The sequence below is a fragment of the Uloborus diversus genome, chromosome 8 (genome assembly GCF_026930045.1).
Source record: "Uloborus diversus isolate 005 chromosome 8, Udiv.v.3.1, whole genome shotgun sequence".
Taxonomy (NCBI): Eukaryota; Metazoa; Arthropoda; class Arachnida; order Araneae; family Uloboridae; genus Uloborus; species Uloborus diversus.
Window position 1 is genome coordinate 136,968,294 of NC_072738.1, and position 27,372 is coordinate 136,995,665.

At 31.5% G+C, this 27,372-nt stretch overlaps 2 protein-coding genes across 2 annotated transcripts in view; both read right to left on the reverse strand.

Annotated features, from left to right (window-relative positions):
* Window positions 1–214: 214 nt before the first annotated feature.
* On the reverse strand, window positions 215–1,883 carry LOC129228621 (THAP domain-containing protein 1-like). Its single transcript, XM_054863303.1, has 2 exons — window positions 1,731–1,883; window positions 215–499 (listed from the first exon to the last, which is right to left on the reverse strand). Exons 1-2 carry the CDS (start codon window positions 1,881–1,883, stop codon window positions 215–217), a joined length of 438 nt encoding a protein of 145 aa, XP_054719278.1.
* A 5,365-nt stretch (window positions 1,884–7,248) lies between these two features.
* Window positions 7,249–27,372, reverse strand: part of LOC129227442 (4-hydroxyphenylpyruvate dioxygenase-like) — a 47,298-nt gene continuing 27,174 nt past the window's right edge. The window contains exons 7-13 of the mRNA XM_054862000.1: window positions 26,533–26,636; window positions 22,807–22,884; window positions 21,256–21,418; window positions 19,216–19,287; window positions 16,349–16,465; window positions 14,642–14,764; window positions 7,249–7,488 (exon numbers count right to left, since the gene is read on the reverse strand). Of these exons, the coding sequence (XP_054717975.1) occupies window positions 7,414–7,488; window positions 14,642–14,764; window positions 16,349–16,465; window positions 19,216–19,287; window positions 21,256–21,418; window positions 22,807–22,884; window positions 26,533–26,636 (732 nt within the window). The 3' untranslated portion in view covers window positions 7,249–7,413. The remainder of the gene's footprint in view (window positions 7,489–14,641; window positions 14,765–16,348; window positions 16,466–19,215; window positions 19,288–21,255; window positions 21,419–22,806; window positions 22,885–26,532; window positions 26,637–27,372) is intronic.

A 27,372-nucleotide genomic window follows, 5' to 3' on the forward strand; every position in this document is an offset into this window, starting at 1 on the left:
CTTTATTAGGAAATTTCATGCTTCCCAGTTTTTGAATAAGTATGTTTTGGTGATGCACTTTTAGTTCCAAATTTTCATCAATTATGACTGAAGCTTTTAAATTTGGCGTAGGTTGGAGTTCAATCCATAAAAATATTATCAAATCAGTTTTCTTGATGAATTCCCAAGGTCTTGGAATTTGTTTACCTTGCAATAGGTTACATAAACCTGTTAGTCAATCAAATGTGTTTTTTGCGTCCCACTCCATTTGAACTTTCAAGCTGTCATTTAATGCTTGATTTAATGTATCATTTTCTATTCGTGAGCGCCGTTTTTCAGGGTCCTCGCGAACAATTTTGTTGGAAGACATATAGGCAGGACAATCAGGAAATATGGTTGGAATTGCACCTTCATTTAGTTGAAAACGTTTCAAAGGTGCAGTAACTTTTTTGCCGGTTCTGTCATCATAACACTCTGCCTCTTTACGAATGTCGCTGTCGTGAAAGTGTTGTTCGCAGACCTGAAGGAGAGAAAATAAACAAAATATATTATTTGAGTAAAATCATTTAATTCATTTCAAGATGGCATATTTTAAATACAATAAGGAAAATAGGCAAGACTATATCTTACACATATCAGTTCTAGCTATCTATGTTTAACATTAATAAATTCCACTACAATAAATAATTTTTAGCAGGCCCAATATTTTGGGAAGTCATTCCCAATCTTTTTGAGATCATCGCACCCCTTTAGAGGTTGACTAACAGCCATACCCCCCCCCCTCTTCTTCTTTGAAGAAAACAGAAAGTTGGCACTAGTCAACATCAACATTTTTGAAAACATAAATAACTAATTTTAATTTTAAGTAAAATGTAGATAGGAAAGCAATTTCATCCAGTCACTTTTAAACTGCACAAATAAATAAATAAATAAATAAAACTTGTTTTTCCTCATACATTTGCTTCTTTTTCACCTTGGCTGAACTTAATAGCTTTCGTATTAGTTTTCAATTTCAATATTTGCAGTCTTTTTATTATCCCCCCCCCCAAACACTCATTGCTCCTTTGAGGTGATCGTCCCCAGGTTGGGAATCATCAACTAAGAAGGGTCAACGACCCCCTCTGGCTTTGCCAACTTTGGTGATTTTTATTGTTTTTCATTTAAATTTTCATAGAATACATACCCTTTGACCCCCGGAAAAATCCGAAATGACGGTCCTGGCTTTCAGAGAATTTTTATGCATCTTTAATCTGAATTAGTTTGCTTAACTACTAATTTCAATTGCCAACTGTTAGCTCATTCATGAGCAACAACAAACTATTCTGTTTATAAGATGTTGATATTATTTATTCCCAAAATAACGGAAAGAAGAGTTATTTTTTTTATGTCAAACACGTTAGCTACTTTAAAAAAAAAATGTAGTGATAAGTAAGTATTAAATGATTTAGCTGACAAGAAGTACCAAATGATGTGCCTTAGTAGCATCTTGGCAAACTTTTGGGAAGTGAGAGCTTTTCCCACCCAATTATATTAGGGATATCATTTCATTTGACGGTAAAGAATAAAAATAATGCTTAATATTATTCTGAACCAAGAATAAAAGCCCATTTTAAGTCGAAAGTCCAAAATACACCTATGTAATATATTCCAGTCTAGAAATTGCGGCCGAAGCATGCAAAAATTTCAGTTCATAATATAATAAAGAAAACATCTACGTTAAACTTTGTGAAAATTTTAAAATATTTTCTTACCTTCGTGTACTTTGTAGGAATGAAATCCTGTCGATTTATTGCACTGATCCATTTTCGTTTCAGTTCGTCATCTTTGGGGAAGGAAAACAACTGCACTTTAGGAGTATTTGGATAATTTCCTTTACACCTCGGCACACAGCATGTATAAACCATTAAGACAGTTTCACAGATTCAAACACAGAAAATAAAAATATCAGCAGCAAACATTTTGATATGTATTGAACAAAGGTAACGCTCAGAACATCACAGCAGCATGCGCAAAGCTTTGTTTATATAAAACCGTTTGAGACATCATCTGTAACGAAGCTTCCGTGGCACAATCTACTGGCGCGTTTGACAGTAACTCGAATGTCTAGTGGTTCAAGCTCATCTAGGAAAGTGATAGGTTTTTTACATTTTGTATTTCTTGAATTTTTAAATTCTTTAGGTGTCCTATCTACTTGAAAAATGTATATAAGCTGTAACCAATGTAACTTTAAGCCTGCCCCAAAATATTTCACGAATAAGCTTTAGGCAAAATTTTCTGTTTTTATAACATGGTTTTAAAGAAATAGCAGTCGCATGACTGGCCAATCGAAATAATGTTTTTATTGCATAACACATGCTCATAATGTTAAAGCTAAAATAAAACAACAAATCAATATAACTTTCTTTAAAATACAGTTGAATTTATTAATTGAACATTCTAAGCTTATGGGTTTCATTAAATCCATAACTTCTGTCGGCCAGTCCCGAGAATGTGTTTTTTTTTTTTTTTTGTCATATAATAATTTAGCGGATGAACTTTGTACCTATACACACATTACAAATTTGCAACGAGTTTCCTTTGCAAGATTTGCATTACATTGGTTTGTTATGTAACTAAGCACTCTTGTTTTAAACGAATAATAAACGTCAGTGAAGCGGGTGAACGTAGTGCAGCGCAGAAAGCTGTTTTAATGCCAGAAAAAGCGAAGTGAGGCTACCTTTCATGTTCTAACAGATGGAGCATTTGCAGGAAGTCCTTCTTGAGGATAGATCGGCCTACATTGGCCAGTTTTGACGACCTATGAAGTTCCGTTTAAAAAAACATAGAAATTGTATCGGAATTCAGGATCTTAATGGGGGTTGTTCCCAAAATTTTAAAAGTATTTTTTTTTTCTGAAAGAGCACGTTTAAAAATATAGGATCCGACCATTTTTTAAATACTTTGACAAAGTTTAATATTTAAAAAAAATTACTTAAATCGGTGCGCTTTCATTATTTATGCTTCTGCCGATGACATCACAAATGATGAAATGCCATTTAGATTTGCCATTCACAGAGCAAAATATTTAATTCGCATCTTTACTCACGTGTGTTGGCAACGATATGGTTAATAGCAAGCGTAGAGCGCAATTTTAATTCATTCTTGATTATCATAACGTAGAAATGCGGTAGAAACATGCGCCACAAAGAGCATCATTTGTGACGTCATCAAGACCACGCCTAGTTTGAAAAATCGGGCATTTAAAAAAAATAATTAAAAATAACTGTTGGGAAAATAAAAGTATTTTCTGGGTCCATGTTATTGTTTTTTCGCTTATTCTATCAATTTCAGTGACTAAAAGTGTTACTTTTAACTGAAGGAAACAACTCCATTGCTCTTCCTTGATTCTAGTCTTCCTAATACTTTTTTGAATTCAATTCTGCCGAAATTTCAATACATATGTGTCGCTAAGTTTAGAAACGGCCCGCTTTAAGCTCTTACCAAATTCATGTTGTTTACTGTATAGAAACTACTTTAAAAATCCTTAGACATTGCAAACATGTTTTAAGGTAAGTGCGCAAAATAGTAAGATCATTGTTAGCTTACGGCGTAGTATCTCGCTTATTTATGATTAAAATAAGCTCCAAATTTTGCACATTCATCGCATGATTAATAAAAGAAAAAAAAATTACTATGCGATAGTCTAAGTTTCGATTATTTTTTAATCGACATTTTATCAGCAGTTTTAACAACTAAAGAATATATTTAAAAAATCTTTATTTTTTATGAAATCAAAGCGAAAGGTAATGTAAATCGAAATTAAGGAAGAAATAATTCTATGTTGTGTGTGCCATATAAAAAGGAACAGTTAAATTATAATACGACGTCCATCTGCTAGATTAAAACCCTTTTAAATAAAAAATCTTTATTTTTTATGAAATCAAAGTGAAACGTAATGTAAATCGAAAATGAGGAAGAAATAATTCAATGTTATGTGTGCCATATTAAAAGGAACAGTTAAATTATAATATGACGTCAATCTGCTAGATAAAAACCATTTTCCTCGGTACTTTTCAATTAAATTCTTATTCATTTGATGATTTAACGAAAAAAAGGGGGGGGGTTGTATAAAGAATATCTCACACTGTTTTACTAATATCAGAAAAAAAGCTCAGCTCTTAGGCGTAGAAGAATTTTCCATAAGGTTTTCATTGGGTAATTCTTTTCTGAGGAGCCTTTAGCTAACGCATTGACTTTCATAGATGAGTGCGAAAATATTCTTTCCTAAAATTACTTTATCCCTCTTTATGATAAAAGAAACCTCTTCCCTTTTAAATAAATAGAAATTTCTTTCTACTTTTTAATTCAAAAATTCAGTTGCGCGTTTTTACTTTTCTTTCTTACTTTTTCTTCACTACCTAACTGAAGATTTATTTCTTGAATTCGTTTAAGAGACAAATTCGAGATGTTATTTTTCGTTGATAAAATTCTTTAACAATAAAGTAAAGAATAATTCGTTGCCATTGGAATGTTGAAACATTTTTTTCCCTTAAAACTGCAAGGTGGAAGAAGGAAATTGGTTTTTGATCAAACATTACCTTCTTTTTTAGGAAAATATTTCAAAGAACACTTAATGCAAGAGAAAAAAATTCCTTTGAAGTGAGTTCCCTCTCAAAAATGCTTTAAAGGAGAAAAGGCAATACCTTCAATTATACGAAAAGGTTTTTAGTGCAGTTAAACGCGTAAAAAATGTTTTTAAATTTTAAAAACTACTAAGCATTGGATTGTTACGCATTGTATTAAAATATATCTTTTTTTTTTTTTTTATCATTGTGAATATTGTCAGTAGAATTTTGGAAGTATTCTATGAAAAGGATGCTCAAAAATTGTGTGGATCAAAAATTATAATTTTTTTTTTCCTTCAACCATGTGTGCACCTTCTCAATAAATACATCTGTGCTATAGCTTGCTAACTGCAGTGTTGTCATAAATTATAATGTAGTTTGACACACATTTTCAATAAATACTAGTTACTTCATTATATGCACTAAAAATAAAATCTTTTCTGTATTTCATATAACCTTCTGAACTAAGGAAAAAAACACGAATCATTCCACGGAAAAACTTTTACATTATATAAATTTTTAAGTAGTGTATTGAAGAAAGAAATGTGACAAACCACAAGGGTTGACTTTTCAATCAAAATGTTTGTTTCTTACAACTGAAGTTGAAATCAACGTGACTCTGAATTATGTCATTTGAAGAAAAACATATCTAGTTTCAATACCGCAGAATATAGAAAGTACACTGTAAAAACGATTCAGAAACGAACCTGGAAAATGATGGGCAGCTGATGTGCCCAATTTCTTCAAGGAACATACCTTGCAAAATCCAGGAACGTTTTCTTCTAATGTTCAGTAACCATCCTGAAACTATCCCGGAAACCTCCTTCAAAATTCAGAAATATTCCCGTTTGGCGATTGCTTGATTTATGAAAAAAGTTCCATAAGTAGTATTGCAAATATGGCCAAAGCAATGCCAGAATTGCAAGCAAGTAACGAGAATTTCATTCGCCTGCAATTCTTGCAAAGCAACGTTGTCCATACTTATTCGCTTCCTTTTGAAGCTTAACCAGCATGGCCGGGTCATAATTGAATTGAATTGAAGCCGATCCACCTTATAAATATTCTCAGTCAATCATTAAACTGGGAGTTAAAAATATTTTTCACAAAAGAGAGAAGTCAGCATTCGTGCAACTTGTAGCAATTCAGGAAACTTTTGACAATGCTACTTGATTTTTCCTATTAAGTGGATAAAAACCATTAAAATCCCTTAACGTTACATTGAAATACTCAGTAACGTTTTGAATATTTTTACAGTGTATAATACCTTTGAAAAATTCTATAAATAATTTTTATAAGTTGAAAATTAGCCTACTGAAATTCGCATCGTGTGGCATATCACATTCTTACCGCGAGCCCTTCATATTTGCAAAACATCAAATGATTAAACTTAAATAATATAACTTCATTCTAATCTCTTAACCCCATAAAGTCAGGTTTAGTAATCTTATTTTATCTATTTATTTTTTTCTTCTTATATTATGGGCGCTTTTCTTGAAACATTTTACTACATTAAATTTTTGACCGGGTAAAATAAATGATTGCGACGAAGAAAATAAATGAAACAAGTTGATTCATCAGATCTTACGCGTTTTTCAAATATAGACGAGCAATTCAGTGAAAAAATATAAAAACTAGCTGACGGCTTTGGTTCTTCTAAAACATCTTTCTTTTGAGGCTTGATCAGTAATCAATATCTCATCATGCCTGAGGCATTTTTGTATTTACTGACCACTTATAAAGTAAGTTGAACTGATATGTCTTCAGTTATTTCGTAGAAATAAGGGCAAATCTAGTAGCAACCCGCCTTGCCCAAGCACAGGAATTTACTACATCCATATATAACGTCAAATCTAAGTAGTAAAATGCAAAGTCACTTCTTAAATAATATTAACAGATATCACAAAATAAATACTTAAAACAAACAAAGACATAGTATGAACCATTTTATAGTAAGCATAAAGAAAATTGAGCTTGTTACGTTAAAAAGACATACGCTGGAGAACATTGGTTACTGATTGTTGTTAGTCAATACTTAAACATTATTACAACTCCCTCAGACACGTTTTAATGTTAAAATGCGCAAAATTTCAAAGGCTTTCACCTATTTTTTGAAACGTACGCAAAACGTTTCTCTCTGCAACGAAAAGACACATTTTCTCAGTTTGCAATGCTGTTTTGGCGTAGAATTAAAACAAATCAGCGTAAAACACAACAAAGACTTGAAATACACAACAGCGTATAATCAAATCCGCGAAAAATAAACCACCGTAAAATAAAACAGATTTGGGTGTACAGAAGATTATTTTTTTTTTTTTTTTGTGGTCAGAATTTTTACGCAAATTGGGACTCAACTGACAAAGTTTTAAATAAAATGAGTGCTTAATAAAGTAATTTTGAGCGACTTTTTTTTACGCGATTTTTTTTCTATGCGCTCCCTATCTACCGCACCAAAACAGGATTGGGTGTATTTAGAAATACTGAGTCGAATTTACCTCTTGCAATAAAAGACTGACTAAAATAAACAAGATACACATTTAATATTACAGTATGCTGGGAAAAATTGGTAAAATAATCCATACACTCATTATTATACTCATTTTTAAAAGTATTCTTTATTTAGCTTCATTATATGTTAGTCAAAAACAGCACAACATGAATTGCAATATTCTTTATTTAAAACAAAGTCATACGGTGGATTACAAAGAGCGGTATTATCTGCATCTACATAAGGTTGATGAACATGACTTTTAAGGTACTTTTCCTCAAAAATCCAGAAGTAGATTTATGTTCCTAAAACATAAAAGAGTTTTGATTTCATTATTCGCCAGATTTATAAGTTTCCTCTTTCAGCTTGATCCAGTTCAATTGCTTCAAATAAAGCTTTGAAATTTCCGGCGCCAAATCCCTGCAATAAAGATAATGTATCAGTTACAGAATCAAAGTAATAACTTTATAGTTTGAAAATAGGAAAAGAAATTCCATCTCTTTTTCAGCGGGTACCGCTAAAGCCAAGACATACCATTTGGTACAGTCATAGAAAAAAAAAACGAAACACTCGATCGTATTCAAAGACTATTGACACTAGAGACACGTGTGAGGTGTCATTGTTTCAGGAATAAAAAGTTCTACATAATTATGTTAAAAAATTGTCGTTAAGGGGTCGTCTTCATATTAAAACGAGCATCAACTTCAAATTTTTCAATGAAAACCCCCTTTTTTATCACATATTTGTGATCAGCACCCTTTTTTTACTTTGTACGCAAAGTTTTGTTTAATTCGATTCAGCCGTTACTTCAGAATCGAGTTTTGAAAAATTCCTCTCGTAATGTTAAAACGTATTTTGATATTTTTACTCATAAAACAAAAACTAGATTGGGCACGGCAAAGATTTTTTTTTATATCAAAATATGAATCGACCCAATAATAAAAACGCCCTTTACAACACCTAGAATGTAATTTTAGTTTTTTTATGAATTATTTTAATATTTTTTGAAAAAAATATGATCTGAAACCATATTAAATTTTAACAGAAAAACAATCTAGACGAGCTTTTATGCGGGAATCCAAAATTTGAGCTCAAAATATTCAATAGTTTTTGCACTATGCTTAAAACTTCGTTTTTTCTCACTTTAGGGGACCGTATACTATTTTAAAACAGAAATTATGAAAGTTGGTTTCCTCGTAAAAAATGAAAAAAAAAAATGTTCAACAAAATAAGCAAACCAATTATAACGTGGATTTTCTACATAAGAGTTACGTCTATGAATTTTTTAAATGCATAAATTTATTCGTTGCCTCTGCAGAAGAACAACACAATATTGCAATCGTCAGTTTTTTGTGGATATCATTCAAACGTCAATGTGTAAATAATGCGAAACACTACTTCATTGTTGATTAAAGAATATTTTATAGAACTTTTTTATTTAAAAGCTACACTAAAATACTTCTTTTTTTTTTTTTTTTTGAGCAATCACGATTGCTTATTGCTTTCATTTGACTGTATTTTTCGTTCCTTTGATTTTTCCCACCAGCAACCTCCACAGCATCACCGTCGACCGGGTCCTCACGATACTGCACCTCTAGCGAAAACCGTCTCCAGGTTTCGTCAATATCCTACACTTACACGCATACATACACGCACATACACATATATACATATATACACCTACACACATACACAAACACATACACACAACTACCCACAAACTAATGACTGCACACAGACACAAACACATATGCCTATACACGCATGCACATACCCCCCCCCCCCACACACACAACTACCCACACACTCATGCCTGCACAAAGACACAAACACACGTGCTAATACACACACACATACCCCCCACACACAAACACACACGCCTACATACACACTCTCGTGATTGCAAAAAACATAATTTGAATCCAAAATGAAAAATTCAAATTATTATTTTTTTTTTTTTGCAATAAACTGTAGAATTAATGGCTCTTTCCGGTAATAATTTGCTAAAAGGAATAATTATTGCCTTGTCTAAATCGGGGAAAAGCACTCGAAAAATAGCCGACAGTGTTAAGTTTTGTCTTTAACAGTATCCAGATGAGTCAATAGGTAATATTTGCTCTTAGATAAGTTTACTGGTTTTTAGGAATTATTATTATTATTATTTGTAAAGTGTTTGAATAATTTTCAGTGTGGTAGGAGAGGAAATTTTAGTAGCAGTAGAGGGCCGCGTGCTTTGAGCCTCATTCTGCACGAAAGTAGTAGTTGTAGCTAATTGTGAACTTTTTTTTTTTTTTTTTTTTGACTTCGTCAAAAAGTTAACAAAACATTAATTTGCGTGTTAGATTAAGTTGAGTTTTTGTCTATTCTTAATTATAATTTAAGTACTTTTTTTTTCTATTTTTTTTTCGGTCATTATCTGTGCATTTCACATTAAAACTATTCTTGCAAGACAAAGATAAAATTTCATTTTTTTTTTAATAACGTGGAAAAATATCGACAAAAAAAAAGAGTTGTAAAAAATTATTGATATCAACTACTAGATGTCTATCTTATTAAATGCATGTTTTTCAGAATTTAATATCTGAATATTCTTCTCCAACTTTATGACACTGGCACTCTAATTTAACTTTCTGGTCTTACTCTTTAAGCAAACACCGGTCACACGGACCAGCTACGAGGGCTAAATGTGGCCCGCGTCTCCACTAAGGTTTGATTATCCCATTCGATGGCTGCAGTGGGTCCTAATAATGAGCACAACAGCCCTTCACCGAACACCTGGTTTAACCGAGCAATGATGCAGGTGTCATGTCATTGAAGCCGAGAGTGCCTAAAAATTGGTGGATGAAGAAAATTTATCTCACCAGTGAGATGCCGTAAACATACAACAAATAAATTTACTTTACCTACCAGTTTATTCGCACTCTTAGCTTCAATGAGGTGACTTCTGCATCCCGCCCGATTAGTTTCGATTCCAGTCTGCGAAATCCGTAGCAAGGATGAATTTGTAGTCTTTGGATAGATTAAACTCACCTGTCGGGTATGCTTTGTGTAATATTGCTGTAGGTGCGATAGCCTCAGGGTATAGGAAATGTTCATTTGCAGGTATGTAGTACGCGAAACAATACCAAATAATAATAAGCTTTACATGAAATACACCACCATGTATTTTTGCTTTAGCCCTGGCTAATGGGCGGTAATTTAATGAAAATACTAAGCTTTGTTTTCATGTGTTAAGTTACAAAATCAAAAAAAAAAAAAAAAAAGACAAGAAGTCTGATTTTGGTTCATCTTTGTTTAAGCTAAAATAACTTTTGTCTTTTTAAATTACGGGTTGGACCATCTCGAATCCCGTTGCTAGAAACAGCATTGGGACATTACTTTCCTAAATTGCTTTTAAGAGCCATTACATGTTTAACTAAAACCGTCAATTGTGTTATGTTTTTTTAATATTACCACGCATTATGATCTTTCGCATCAAATTTGGATTTGAAACAAATTCTCTTTTTTTTTTATTACAAAAAAGCCGCTAGAACAATTACCGCGTTTGTTCACAGTGTTAATTCATATAACCAAATTTTTACCAAATAAAGTTCGAGTATGAACAGTTTGCTCATTAACGGGTATTTATATTCTCCTGTTTCTGTTTTATTTTTCAGATTGATACTTCGTTCATTTTATGTATATAGAGAAAATTTTCACGGAATAAATAAACCTTGCTTCGCTCGTGTCTCCAACCTATTTAATGCTGCGTCTTCCCACGTTGTGCGGTATATTTTTTATATTTTTGTGTGCGATGGCCCAAACTACTGTCGATGTTCTGCGAAATTAAAAACGCGCAATTCCATTTGACATCAAAAGACTTTCTATTCATTCCAAAATAAACCTGTAACATAGGTGCAATACATTTATCAAACATATTCACATGATGATTCTAGGTATAAGGTTTGATATTTACATTTCTTTGAGGCTAATTTGCTGAAAGATTATATAAGCAATCCAATAGGTTCATATTAGAAAAGGCAAAAAGTTCCATTAATTTTAATTTGTCCTTATTCGATTTACTAAACAACGATCTATACGATGGACCAGTCAAACCCGGTCCGTCATTCTTAGGTTAATCCTGATAGACAAAAATCTGTAAATATTTTAACTTTTTTTTCAAAAAAAAAAGTTTTTGACCGTAAATCGCTTTTTGGCGCAACATTATCGTCCCAAAAAATATCGTCCGAAAACTAATCGAATTACGGAAAAAAGAGAGAATTTCAAAAGATCATGAATTGAGCTGGATAATCTCGTTCTTTTCTTTGTTTACATTCCGTATTGATAAGCCGTGACCTTGAAAGAAACGTTTTCAATGTGGTGACGGTCCCTTAAACGTTTTTCGTTAATAACTCCTGTTCTACTGCACGGAATGCAGTGACATTTCATACCCTGGCTGTTTTTAGCGGTCTAAACATAATTATGTAGCAAAAAATAGGGGTTCCTATTTAAAAATCAAGAGTTTGTGCTCGTTTTGCTTTGTATATGGTCCCTTATCAAAATTTTGACTACATAGTTTTAAAGAAGACTTTAAACCAAGTCGGATGACACCTTTGTTTCCTTTCTAGCATGTATAATGGCCGAATAATTAAAAGTGTTTCGTTTTTTTTTTCTATGACTGTACCAGTAATGCTTATATAAGAGGCGTAAATACGAGATTGTGTTAGCATATTGTGTTATTATGGCCCAACACAGGCAAAATAAAAACAATTATAAGTATTAACTGCAGATTTACACTATAAATCTTCAATAGGGTCCATAATTAATTGGTATTAATACAGGCTGGTCAGTATTAGAGGAAGGTTGCCGTCAATGAACCGGTTCCCTGACTAGACTTGGAAGACATTTTCCCCACCAGAGCTTTCTCAGGCACGAAATCAGTTCTAGTGTCTTCTTTTTTCTCAAAACAATCCAAAGCAGAATCGTCAAAGTGCTTGAATCAGTACATCATATTGTAAAACGTCCAAATAGAATTCTACTGTTCACTTACTAATTATTGATGTTTGTATTTTGCTTTTACATGCTTTGAATATTACTGAACAACTAAATGGGAACATTTACTTGAAAGAGTACATTTTGAAGTACTATTCCCAATATTTAAAGTTTCATCATGAATCGCCACAACAGTGACAACTATGAAAACAGTCAAAACGACGCAGTTGCTATCATTGAACTACTAGGCGTTTTTATGAATGAACCAGCTAACAAAGTGGTTCATTCTTGGAATCCTATAAATGCTATTGAAGATTCAGCTCACTTATCTTTAATAATTGATCAATCTTTTGAAATAAATGTGATAATGATGGAAAAATATGTTTAAAATAAGTTTTAAAAATTCCTATCAGTTATCATATTTTCAACTTAAAAAGTTGTGTAGTTGATTCAGTATTTGTTTAAGTAAATTTTAATACCATTCCAAGTACGTTTGTTGTTCGAGAAAAATGCCAAAATAAGTGAAATAAAGCCGGTGGATAACTGAGGGCATGCAATGTGCTATAACAAAATCCTTGTTATCAAGTAAACTTTTTGTGGATCAAATTTTTTGAACTTGAATGAAACAAAAGACTCCCATTTGTTCAAAAGAGGCCCCGTGAAATTTTTGCTAAGAGTAAGTCACAAGTTAAAAAATATCAAGTGGTGGCGAGTTTTTATATTTCTCCTGTGATAAAAACAATTTTTAAAAAACCAATTTTCTCTTTTTAAACAATTACTGTTATTTGTAGTCTATGTTTATCTCCTGTAATAAATATTTCTATTTTACAGTTTGATTTTCTTATTTGAAAATGTGGTCCTTCAAAGGAAACTCAATGGTCCATCCATAGCAACTGGTTCCCATGAATGGACCACATGCTAAAATATTTCTTTTTAATTTTTATTCTTTATTGAATACAGTCAGCATAAAAGTGAATATTTTTATTAAAGGAGAAATATGCTGAGTTATTATTCCTATCGTCAATATAAAGTTTGAGACTGAACTACTTCCTAAACAAGTTCAAATGTGCTATGTGGTTCATTGACGGCTACCTTCCCCTAATACTGGCTTTGTTGTGTTAAAAGTTTAAGTAGTAAAATATTGAAGAAACTACAATAACTTGAAAAAAGAGTATTTTGATTAACCTTAAATTACAACATGTTTAAAAAAACGTTAAATTTACTTACAGAATGTTTATAGGCAATGCTAAAACAATTCATTTTAGAAGAAAGATTGAAGATAGCACCAAGAGATGTGCACGTTCAAGGGCATGTTTCAGTGTTTTAGTAACATTTTCAAACGTTGAATGAAATACGCTACGAAAAATTCCATATTTTTCGAAGCAACCTCAAGGAAAGAGCAGTCAAAAGTAAAGTTCATGTAATGTCAAGTAAAGTTCTAAGAATCATGTGTGTATATTTAATAAAACAATGTCTGAACAATTACGGAGTACTAATTTGACTCTTCTATTTATATGCATTGACCTAAAAGAAGCCAATGTAAGCCTCAAAATTAAAAAGTGTTAAGTGCAATTACATGCATAAAAAAGTGGTTTCATTTCGGTGATACAGTATTTTGATACAAAGGAATGCATAGTAATACTTTTTACTCAATGTTCAATGCAAATATCGTGTTTTTCCCCCCACAAAAGTCTGATTTGTCACCGACCGCAATAGTGGCGAAACTGAAAACTAAAATTGAAACTGTAATAAACATTTATAAAAAAAAAAATTGAACTGAGAGATCTGCTCTTGCGATAACACTGGTAATAAATTATTTTACATAACTGGTGCATGGTGCTATATAAACGGTATTATGAATAGTGAAAAAGCAAAAAAAAAAAATCGAGTTTAGAAGAAAAACTTACACACTATTAATACACACCCTGTTAGTTTGGACTGCAAACCAACCATAAACAAATCATAAAACACCTTTCGCGTAGATTGTGAATAATTTTTTTGAAAGTTGTAGTTATGGAAAACCTTGTTATTATTTTTTTTCCTTTTTTTAGCTGTGGCCTCTGCTGCGATACGTCTATATAAATTTGAGTCTGATTTTCTGGTGATACTGAGAAGTTATTATATGAGTTTGTGTGTGTGTGTGTGTGTGTGTTACACATATTTGTTACGCGTTTTTCATAAAAAATGCGTCCTTAACTTATCGTACAGATATTGGGAGTTGATTAGGTACCATATTAAAACGACGGTTTAATGAAGTTATAGTGATTGTCGAGAACAACAAGCAAGTAAAGGCTATTGCATTTTAAAATGTTTTTCTCTCTTATTCGTTTCTATTTTTTTCTCAATACATAAAAAACTTTTTTTGCTGTAACTCAAATAACGGTAATCCATGGCTGGGATACTTAGAACAAACCACTGTATGCCAACAAACATCATTAAGTCATAAAACAGAAATTGGATCTAAATTAAATTGCCTATTTTGTTATCCACAGTGCCATAAAACAAATGTTCAGGCAATTAAGTTTAAAGGGAAGTACATTAAGTATAAAGGTAAATTTACGATTTGTGTAAGAAGAAAAATATCTCAGATTCTAAAAATTACTTGATGGTTATGTCTCTGTATCACTTCCAAAAACAGGGTTGGTCGATCTTGCATTGGTTTCGTGAAGATCTGAAGTAGATAGCCGTTGTCATCATAATCTATTAGGATGTTCAGTTTCTCAAGCTGTAGAAAAAAACAAAGGACTCTTAGAGAAAGAACTGTCGGAAAAATATTATAACATTAATTGTAGTAAATAAAATCATAATACACAAAAATGCTTACTATTATAGGGTGTATTTGATAAGGTTCTTTAAAACAGAATCATATCTAGTTAAAAATACAAAAAATAAAGAGTTGTTACGTTTGTGAAAATAGTTGAGAGTTTTCAAAGGACGAAATTTTCGGGGGGAGGGGGTGTAAAAAATCAAATTTGAAAGAATGAATAAAGTTGCATTCGGAACATTTTTCGTTTGAGAGTTTATTTGCTAAGATATGCCTAAAAGCATATTCAACTTTGAAATAAAGAATTGATTTTTTTACAGTTATTTATGTAATAACAATTATTTTATGCGCTTAATTAGAAGTAATTTATATATTTAGTTTTGTATTTTGAATGTTTCTCGTAAAATTATCCCAGAGACAATGATGAAGAGAATATGTAAAACTTGCACCACAGAAAACTATGCTATGTTGTAGCTAATTTAATATCGCAAAAAGAGGAAGATAGAAAACAAAACAAAGACAAATCCTTCTCTTTGTTTAAAATAGTTTTTTTAATGAATAAATTGCAAAATGCATCAAAAGTCACCCTTAACTTAAATATACTGTAGTGTTCCAAACAGTAGTGATTAAAATTGTTAACGTAGGCGAACACCCAAATTATCGAAAAAAATCGATTTTGAGATTTTGAGAAATTTAGAGAGCTCTAGTGTTCTTTTTTCTATGTCCGCAATTGTTTTTTTTTTTTTTTTAATCGAGAGTTATTGAGAAAACTAGAAGAAATTTAATGAACTCAAATGCACTGCTTATAACTGAAATTTACTTTTTCTTCATTGATTTTTTCATAACCACGGTTTTAAGTTTTTATTTACGCCAACAGCTCTAGCGAAAAAAGTATTAACTTTAAAGATTTGAAACTTTGCAAACATGGTACTTGAACAAATTACTGTGATATAAACCTCGAAAAGTTAATGTACATGCAATGTGTGGGTTTGAAATAATTATCAGTTAAACTTAGGGGAAGTAAAACACGTTTTACGGGGGAAATTTTCAAACATATACCCGTAAAACATGTTTTTAGTAAATAATTTTCAAATTGGAGGGTCATATCACTCTCTCGTATCTCACAAAGAGATAGACACAAAAAGTTTTTTAAATTATGAAAAAATGAAAGCATTCGAAAAGTTAAGGAGACGGTAGTTTTTTGCTAAAAATATGTCACTAAAAAAATATATATCGAAAATTTGTTTTCAACAAGTAAGCAGTCAAAATGTGTTATTTATGTCATGTTCAATAATCGTATAAAATTTAAGAAAGGGGCAATGAATATTGAAGAAAAAAATATTTAGGGTGTTCGCTTAGAAAGTCAAATTATAAAATGCAACTTATAAATCACTTTTAAGCTCTCTTGATTCGTTTAATCTAAATCTGTGATACATTTAGGAGTGATCTACTACTGCAATAAAAGTTATAAATAAGTCCCAAATCAATGCGTTAGAAAGCTTGAATCTAATCTGTAAGGATTTGCCATGTAAACTTGAACAGTACCTGGTCCATGTCTTCAGTAATACGAATCTTGGCGCTTTTTAGCTTTTCCTTTAGCGTTTTGTAATATGTAGAAGGAATACTAAGAAACTCCATTCCTCTGGAGCGTAGGTGAGAAATCTGGAAGGAGAAAAAACGATTATCATGCATTAAATATTTTTACATCCAGTTAGGTTGAGAGCCTGTTAATTCTTATATTCTGCAAAAAAATATAACAAAAAATACGTTTCTCTGCAGCGTAAGTAAAAAATACTGAGATTAGACTACGTTAAGAAATAAGTACGGACTTAATTTTATTTATGTATTTATTTTATTTTGTTTATTTATTTTTTTTATTTTCACCAAAAAATGCGTTTTTTTCCCCTTTTCTCTCATGGTAAGTCTCTTGTGCATGTTTAAAACCATCTCAGTGTAAAACGAACTTAACAAGTCATTGTAAACTGAAACACTATTACCAAACTAAGATTTATTGAGCGAATTAGCACATTTTTCGAATTACAATGTCCTACAGCTTAATATGTCTTGACGTAAAATTTTGCCAGAAAATTATTCGTAATACTATTTATCTTAAGTTTATGTATTTTTAAAATGTTTTTTTTTTATGCTACCAAAAAATACCAATGGAAATATTTTTTCTAAAACTTTATAATTTGCGAATCGACAAAAAAGAAAACTAATTTTCAATTAACGACTCCAACTGAGTAGAAAATGCAAAATTGTAATACTCAATTTAAAAAGCAACAAAATAGTTATGATAGATTAAGTCTAAGTTACGTTATTATGCTTAGAACAAAGCAACACACGGTTAAATTGCGATTCCTCAAAAATTTTTTTTTAAGTTTTGGAAACAGGTGTCTTTCGCGGTATCACCTAAAAGTCCTTCAAACTAGAGAACTATTTCGAACACCAACACATTACGCGGACATATTACAAAAAAAAAAAGAAAGAAAGAAAAGAAAAGAAAGAAAAATAAATGGAACCTGGTTTTTATATCGAAGACGCTCAATGGGATGGTAGGGGCCTAATTTTTCTCAACTCTCCTAGTTATAGAAAAACAGAAGATTGAACTATAGCATATAATGGTTTCAATTTCTGCACTGTAAAAAAATTCCGAAACGTTATTGAGTATTTCCGTGTCACGTTTCGGAATTTCAATGGTTTTTATCCACTTTCTGGAAAAATCAAGTATCATTGTCAAAACGTTTCCTGATGGGCTACAAGTTGTTCAAATTCAGACTTCTCTCTGTTATAAAAAATATTTTAGCTCTCAGTTTGAAGACTAACTGAGAGTATTTATAAGGTACATCGGCTTCATTTCGATTACAGCTCGTTCATGCTGATTAAACTCCCAAAGAGAGCGAGTAAGTATGGACTACGTAGCTTTGCAAGATTTGCAAAAGTGAAATGCTATGTACTTACGTGCAATTCCTCCTTAGCTTTGGCCATGTTTGCGATACTTCTTTTGTAACTGTTTTGGTTTATTAGTTGGTTTATTTATTTTTAATGGCGCAAGAGCCCTTGAGGGCTATACTGCGCCAAATAACTGTCTTGATAAATTCGGCAGGTACCAAGCTGTTATAATGTCCCTACACTGTAAAAACGATTCAGAAACGTTCCTGAAAAATAATTGGCAGCTGATGTGCCCAATTTCTTCCAGTAACATATCTTGGAAAAACCAGTAATGCTTTCCGCTAAAAGTCAGTAACCTTTCTGAAATTAACCTTGAAACTTTATGAAGACGTGCAAAATCTGCCATGTTAATACCAGTCATGTCTGTAGAACCTTCTAGAAAAATTAAGTAGGTTCAGCATAATAGATTAGAACCTTCCTACTTTACCAAAAAAGCTCCATAAATATCAGAGCAACCACGGCTAAAGCTATACAAAAAGGAACCAAGCATATCTATTGCCTGCAATTCCCGCCTTGCAAAGCTGTAGCTATCCATTGACATTTTCGCTTTCATTGGGAGCTTAGACAGTCTGGACAGGACATAAGCAACTTTAGGCCGATACACTTAATAAACACGCTCATGGAATCTTTAAACTGGTTGCTAAAAATATTTTCCACAACAGTAACAAGTCTAGACGCGTGCAACTTGTAGCGATTCAGGAAACTTTTTTGTGATGATACTTGCTTTTACGGGGAAATAGGTGAAAACGTGTGAAATCCCGAGACGTTCTACGGAAATAGCCAATAACGTTTCGGAATTTTTTTACAGTGTACCTAAGATTACTCTGAAGTTCCAGAGACACGACTGGCTTTTAACGGAAAGGTTTCTGGATTTTTCCTGGAAGGTTACTGAATTTTAGTGGAAAACGTGCTTGGTTTTTGCAAGATATAATACTGGTAGAAATTGGGCTCATCCGCTGTCTATTATTTTCCAGGAACGTTTCTGAATCGTTTGTTCAGTGTGTTAAAAATCCAGTGTCCATGTATGAAGTAGTCCCAATTCAGTTTTTCTATTTAAAATGTGCCTGAATTTTTTTTGGATCCTGTTCGATATACGCGACTTGCGCGATTAAAATACACAATGCTCCTTGTTACTGGTGCACGCCTCGAAAACGGAGATCTCGCCATCGAATTCAGTACCCTCAATATATATAGGAGTAATTTATCATTTTTTTTTCCTGTTTTAAACAAGTTCATACCATCTCCTCGCTAGAATTGTTTCAAGGCTAAAGGATTGGGAAACATTTTCTAGTGAAAATAACAAGATCAAATGTGTTCAAGCATAAATGTTAAACAGATTTGTGCGTTATTGACAGAGATCATTAGAAAAACATCAGGGAAAACAATGCAGTTTTCTCAATTATCTCTGTCCAAGAGGCGAAAACTCGGTTTACGGTGATTAATATAATAAATTTACTTACTGCTTTTATAATATCCTTTGTATTTAGCGCTATATGTTGGATTCCAGCTCCGCCATAGTAATCCACATACTCCTATGAATATCACAAAAATAATCTATGACTTTTATGCATAATAATTGCTCTAAATCGTTTCAAATACATCACATGGAATAATATTTTCACAGAAAGAAACTAATTTCGCAATGTTCCATATTGTTTGAAGTTCAATGGTTTGAGTTTGATGTTTGTACATATAGCTCGCTTTGATTAAAATTTTAAATGTAGATTTAATCCTTGCACTATGTCAATGAAAACTGGTTGCGCCAGCGTACTCACGTGCTGCGTATAAACCTTTACCAATTCCAACAAAAAGTTATTTTTGCAGAGCTAAATAAAATAATTTTTTTTGCAAAAAATACCGTAAAATAACGCTTCTAAAATAAATAACGTGCCGAAGTTAGAATGTTTTCCGTAAAGCTCTACAGAGCTTAAATATTTTTTAAAAGTGGTATGCATTTTATTTTTAAAATGCTTATTTTTCTTTTCTTGTGTTCCTAACGAATAAAGTTAAACATTTAACACATGATCATATATTCATTTTTTTGTAGCACACCTTCACTACAATTATAATTAACAAAACTTTAAAAGTTATTACTTAGGTAGTACAAGCTTTTTTAAATACGCACAAGCGCACATTTTTTTTAATTGGCACCCTCAACGTTTCTTTCGCCATTATTATTCATTACAGTTTCACACTCATTACTGTTAATACTGCCCCGATAAACAGTTGAATTTAGTTAAAACGAAATGTGAAAAATGCACGAATTTGTTCGTATTAACCTTTATTCGTAACAACCGTGAAGGAGTGATGCGGTGAAAAAACGACAAAATGCTTACTTATATATTTAAAAAATTTTAATACTAATACACACATTGTAATCTAACTATTAGTAAATTCAGGAAAAATCACTTATTTGTTATGCAAGAATGTGTTTGGAAAATATGAAGAAAGAGGCCGATTACCGACAATATGTGTAATCTACGATGGATGATGAACAGTTTTATCTCCAAGTAAATTGAAATGTCCGCAGGTAAACAAATGAACGAGAATTTATTGTATTAGCAAAAAATTTAATATTTTCTTCTCGATACACAATGGGACTTCTACTACCTAACAAAATGATGAATAATTTCCAAAATGGAAAATTATAGTATTCAACCACGAACATTTCAAGCAACATTTCCAGTAAATTTTTGTTCGTCATAGCCGAGGCTTTAAATTTAATGTACGTATAATACTGAACTTTTTAATGCAATTAGATAGCAAATCAAAGCAGAAAATCTTCGTTATAGACGTGATTTCGTATTAAATGGAATCGTATTAAGAGTGTTCAAATGTATTACACTATCATGTTATTTTTTAACGTCCTTTATAGCGACTAAAGTTGAACTTGTAATATACATGTTTACTATTTTAAGTATTTTGCTTCAATGATTTGAGTAGTGTTTATGTTTTAACTGCTATAGCTACGTATTTATTTTCGTAAATGCTGTTTTAAATGATATTATAAAATAGATAGATAAGATAAGATTTATTAACAAAACAAAATACACATATATAACAGTAAGCAAAATAAAATAAAGTTAAGTTAAAAAACTTACGTAAAGTTATAAAACATAAATTACAAACGTCATAACAAAACATTAAAAAATCTTGACTATAGTTCAACATGAGTTAGTAGTAAATTCAACACTAAAGAGCGCCAAAGGCACTGTCCGCAGTGTTTTTTAATTGGTTTAGTATGGAGTACAAAAATATGTATTAACAGTAATATTTACAAATTAATTTTACACAAGTAATAAAAATTTTACACAGAACAATTATTGAACTGTTTGACTCCAGAATGAGTCAACAGTCCAATTCTATATATATATCTTCAATTATCTATATATCTATCATGAATGTGTAGATATATAGATAGATTGATGATTTTCGTTAAATGGAATGGTATTTATGACGTTAAATGGAAAATGGAATAAAAGGAAAAAGTAAAACAAAACCTGAATTTGAGACTTCTTCTTCCCTGGTGCAGGCTCGTTAATGGGCATCTTTATAGTTTCTTCATAGTTGGTAACAACGATGGATCTGAGAGCAGAGTACTCCGTGTGAATTTGACTGTCGTCAACAGACCAGAATCTATGAAACATGAGACTACGCTCGTACCTGGAACAGAGTTTTATGTTTGGTGATTCTTCTTTTAAAACTATTCAATAAGCTAACCTTCAATATTTTTTGTTCATTTGAATAAAGTTTCATTACGGTAAGTGCATGTAAATTATGCAAATAAAGAAACTTAAAAAAGTAATGTAAAAACTCAGAAAAACTCACAGAAATTGATGGGTGTTTAGTGTGCTAAACTTTTGCAAGTAACGTCTCTGAAGAAATATAGAAAAGTTTCCTGCTAAACATCAGTAACCTCACCGAAATTCGTATGGAATATTATATGGAGGATTCAGAAAAATTCCCAATAAAAGTCAGTCACGTTTCTAGAATAAATCACGAACTTTCCAAGTGAACTTATGTATGCTCATCGTAACAACATAGAAGCTTTCTGATCCACCAAGAAGGCCCCAAGAGAATTTTAGCCGAAGCTGTGACAGAATTTCAAGCCAACGTCGAAAAGTTAATTTGCCTGTAATTCTTGTAAAGCTACATTTATCCTGAGACTACTTCATCCTAGTATGGGGCTCAGGCAGTATGCAAAGAACACCGCCAAGCTCAAGATGATACACTCAATCAAATCAGAAAATAGGCATATCGTCACATGGGTAGCTAAAATTAATTTTCACAACAACGAGAATTATGCATTCATAAAAATTATATAGCAATTCAGAAAATATTTCTCTAAGATAGTTGTTTTTCACAGAAAACTGGTGGAAACCCGTAGGTCCTGAAAAATTTTCGGACATTTTTAACAGTCTGACTAAAAGCCTATGGATTATTATTTATTTAATTAAATATATTTACTGCTTTTACAAGATAACTTCAATTAAAACAACTGAATTTTTATAGCTTCTAAATTATTTTTAGGCACAGGCTAGTTTGGTCAGTGACTTCGTAGTTAATTAATCAACGAATATTTAAAACTAGGTCAAACATTTATTCAGTAATGGAAGGACTATAATATTTAATAGGGTGCAATTTTTTATGTACTTAAATTAAGAGAAATTTAAACAATTAATTTACAAAATATGATGTAGTGCAGTAAAACTCAATTAGTAGTTTGTACACGCAGATTGTGTGACATCAACGTGATTCTGATGTTAAAATTTAAATTTATACAAAATTTAAAACTTTGTAGCTCACTTGGCGTCGAATCCTTGTAAGGATTTTAAACGTTGAACTTCTTGAAATGAAAGAAAACCTTTCATTCATAAAAAAATATTTTTAAAAACCTTTTTCAAGTAAGAAAGAGTACAAATGGAAATTTTCCTGTCCCTTAAGTTCTACTGTATTCATTTGTGGAGTCATTAATAGTAAATGCGCTTTGGCTTCCAACCAAAAATGCATTGTTAGCGCAAAAAGTCTCACAGAGTAAGGAATAAGCTTACCAGTTTGTTGCTGGAACCATATTGTTGTCTGGTTGATTTCCCACACAATGGTCGATAAAATCTAGGCCGGCTGGCAAACTATTAAACAAAAGTAAGAAAAATCTGAATAAAAAGCAGATTTTTTCTTAAATTATTTTTTTTTACATATTACATTTAATAATACATATATATTACAAAAAAATATAACAATATAGCGGACAGGAAAACCTTTCATCGTGCTAAAAGATAGAGCGAAGCCTTGCAGACGTTGCGTTGCAAGAAGAAAAATAATGACTTTAACTTTCAATTTAGAATGCCATAAATAGGAATTTAACAAAGATAGCGATATAAGTTTGTGAGTAAAAAAGGCGCTTGATATTTTGGTGACTGATTGTAAATAAATGTATATATTTATGTTTTTTAATTTTGCGGCTTAATATTTTTATTTATTCAACCTTCTGATTAATTGTTTGATATTCGATAATAATAATATTCAAAACATCAGCAACAATATTATATCCTACCTACTGTGTAAATTCTATATCGCTACTTTTTTTTAAAATTTAATTTTTAGGTTATGTATATATACAGGTTGCCATGAAATAGACTGTTTATTAATCTTTTAAATATAAACAATGATAGTACACTGTAATAACAATAAAAAAAATTCAGAAACGTTCCTGGGAAATAATGAGCCTGTAACATATTTAATTTCTGCCAGTAACATATCATGTAAAAAACACAAATGTTTCCCATTAAAATTCAGTTACCTTCCTGAAACTATCCTGGAATCTTTTTCTCCAGAATTCAGTAATCTCCCCGGTTTACCCCCCCCCCCCCATTCATATCTCTATAACCTTCAGAAAAAAACTTAACGTAGTTTTAATATAATAACTCGAAACCTTTCCTGCTGTGACAAGAAAGCTCCAAAAGCATTATTACGAACATAGCCAAAACTAATATAAGACATAATAGCACGCAATTACGTACCATGAACTAAACTCGCTTGCAATTCTACTAAATCTGCGAAATCCAGAGAATTATTTGCTTTAATTAAGAGCTTAGTCAATCTGGAAGAGCCGTAACTAAGCTGAAACCGATACAATTATGAAATACGCTCAGTTAATATTTATATTAGTAGCTAAAAATATTTTTCTTAACAGTGAGAAGGGACATAACAAAAATAATTGATTGTTACAGAAAAAGGATAAAATGTGAAATCACGAAACTTTCCACATGAATAATCAGTTACGTTTCGGAGTTTTTTGATGTTAAAGTTAACGTATCCGCTTCGGGCTTACTTCCTCTACTAGACATACTATTAGATTTGTGTTAATGTATACAGAACAGCTTTACATACATAGAGGCAGCGTACAAAGCGCCTTGCCTCTGGTAACACACAGAAAGATATAAAACTCAAGAGAAGGAAATAACATTCAAGGTACCGGCGGGAATCGAACCTACGACCTCCGTCTTAGAAGACGAAAAAGTCTCGCAGACTCCCGTAAAATTTTATTTTTAATATTATATAACTCTTTGGCTCTCTGCTATTTCCAAGTTTTTACTTTAGAGGCTGAAACCCCTTTCTTCAATACTCTCATATACTCTGTGGGGCCACTAGCCATTCATTTGGTGACGCATTTTTTTCAAAATGAAAAAGCAACTGAAGTTCGATGGTTAAAATACTAAAAGATCTTGATTATATAGTGGTGCAGAAATGAAGCAATAACAATAAAATATTGATCTATATGCAAACGCTCTAGAAATGTTCCTACATCAAATTAAAAAATAATCCTACATTACAAATAATAAACCTAAGTCTGCCATAACGCGTTTTTTTATTTTCTACAGTTTAGTTCAAGTATTTTGTATGTAATCAATGTGAGTTTTTTTTTTTTTTTTTTTTGTAGGCAACAAGCAATGTGCTTTTCGAAACAAAATATAAACGTTTAACAATGCTTCTATAACACTTGCTTTGCATTATAACTCCATTCGATAACTTTGCGCCAGTGATGTCCAACTACGACTCGCAGGCCAGATGTAGTTCGTGGAGCCGATCCATATTGCCCGTGCCTATGTTCAACGTTACGAATCGAAAAATATACTCTGGAACTTAGCAAAACAATTGATAGTCTTTATTCGGTATAAGGTAAGGATTGTTGCAAATTTTAAACAAAATATTTCGATCTTTGCTTTAAAAAAACTGATGGGAACTTCTTATCGAGTATGTCGTAATGATAACACTTCTTGGTTTGAATTTTTCTTTCGTTTTCCTATTGAGAAAACAAATGCAAATATATTTTTATATTGTATGCTTTAGTCTGCAAGATCTTCGTATGAGGAGCGAAAAAAAACGTTGGGCACCACTTCCATAATCAATAGATAATTCAGTGCGTCACAAAATTTTGTAGACCACCTTTTCTCTTGAAACCACGGGCTGACTAAACTTGCAAGCGACACGAAAGAATTAATGACATAGATAAAGTAGTAAAATGCTCAAACAACCTTTACTGCTCACATATATATTTAAGGAAAATGATGTTCCATATATATCTAAACAGTTATAGTTAAAAACTGATTTATGGATTAATATTCAAAAACTGCATATTACAAGGTTTACTAGTGTCGCGAACGTTTTTTGACTTAAAAACGAAAAGGTGTTCCCGGTTCGGGAGAACGAACTTTTTTAAAGAACTATGCATAGCAAGATGCCTGACTATGTGTAGTTCTTTTTCAACGAGAAAATTAAACAATTAGAGAAAGAAAGGTAACAAAACAGCCAGGAACTCGCTGTCCCCATCCCTAGCAAGCTCGAATCATTCTTTATTCTTTAAATAAAGTGTTCAACACTTTCATAGGTATACTTAAGGGGTCTAAGGACCTTTAATCTTCAGAATTTTCGATTTTCTGGAAAAAATATATGTTATGCATAATTTTATTCTGAACAATTTGATACCTTATTTATTACCATGCGCCAAAAACTTTTCGAGTTATTGGAAAAATGCGTAAACTTTCCCCGTAGAGATTTATGTTAACAGCAGTTGTTTAAGCCTCTTTTTCTCAGGTGCCGATTTCTTCGGTTTTCTCGTTTTGCGCGCATGATATTTCAGAAAGTTTTTAATATATCTCCGTAAATCTTTTCATGCATATTTGTCTGATATATCTTAATGATCTGAACCTAAATTTCAACTAAAAAATTAAAGTTAATATTTAAAAATAAACATTTTTTTACCCAAAGTTTTGGAAATTTTCGATATTAACTTACCAAATTTCAAAGAAATAAATAAATAATTTTAAAAAAATAAATAAATTTAGGTTCAGGTCATAAATATAAACCAGATAAACATACATTAAAAGTTTTACGGACATATATAAGAAACTTTCTGAGATATCATGCGCGCAAAACGAGAAAACCGAAGAAACCGGCATCTGAGAAAAAGAGGCTTAAGCAGCTACTGTTAACATAAATCTCTATGGGGAAAGTTTATGCATTTTTACAATAACTCGAAAAGTTTTTGGCGTATAGTAATAAATAAGATATCAAATTGTTCAGAATTAAACTGTGCATAACATATATTTTTTCCAGAAAATCGAAAATTTTGAAGTTTAAAGGTCCTTAGACCCCTTAACTACCAGTGTACGCCAATCCGCCGATTCCTTTTTCATTCATCGTGACATAAGTACAATCTACCAACTACAGTGAATACATCGTTTTCCACAAAGATTTTTTAAACATTGAATACTTACAGCTTTTGAAGACTGATATCACGATGGAGAGGCTTTTTGTACCCAGGTAAAAATAATCCTTTGTATTTACCTCGTTCAACAAATGTATGTGTTGTATCTCCAAACTATAAAGCAAAATGAATAAGTAAAATTATACTAAAACATTTTCATCTAACGATCAAACTTAAAAAAATTCGTTTGCAGTATGTATTTTTTTTAATGCAGCGCAAAGTAAGGAAATTGTGCTGTTGAAAATACCTTTTGAATAGCGTCTTTGAATAGAGTAATAAGCGTTAATATAGGCAAAAATTGAGCTATTTGTCTGTTAATCTCAAGATAGTGAAAACATTCAAAAAGTATGGAAAAAACTGAAATCAAGGAATTGCAAACACAGCAATAATATTCTGACAAAATCAAGCAGTTGTAGCATGTGTGCTTTGATAAAACTTTGGTATGATTTTTTTTCATATGAGACTGAAAACTTTACAAGAATGAAAACAGATAATATAACTTCATACAATTGGTGATATATATATATATATATATATATATATATATATATATATATATATATATATATATATATATATATATATATATATATATATATATATATATATATATATATATATATAGTTTTATATATATATATAGTTTTTTCCTTTGTTCGAAGTCTGAATTTCCGTTGTATTTTTACAATAGTTTTCTAATTTAATATCATTTCCTACTGATTCGAGGTAGCACTGTATGTTGTTTGTTACATCATAATTTTAAGATCTGAGAAACTTTAACTATTGCCTTGAAAGAAACTGACCTACGCTATATACTTAAACTTTTACTGCCACAAAATTAGGATAGAAC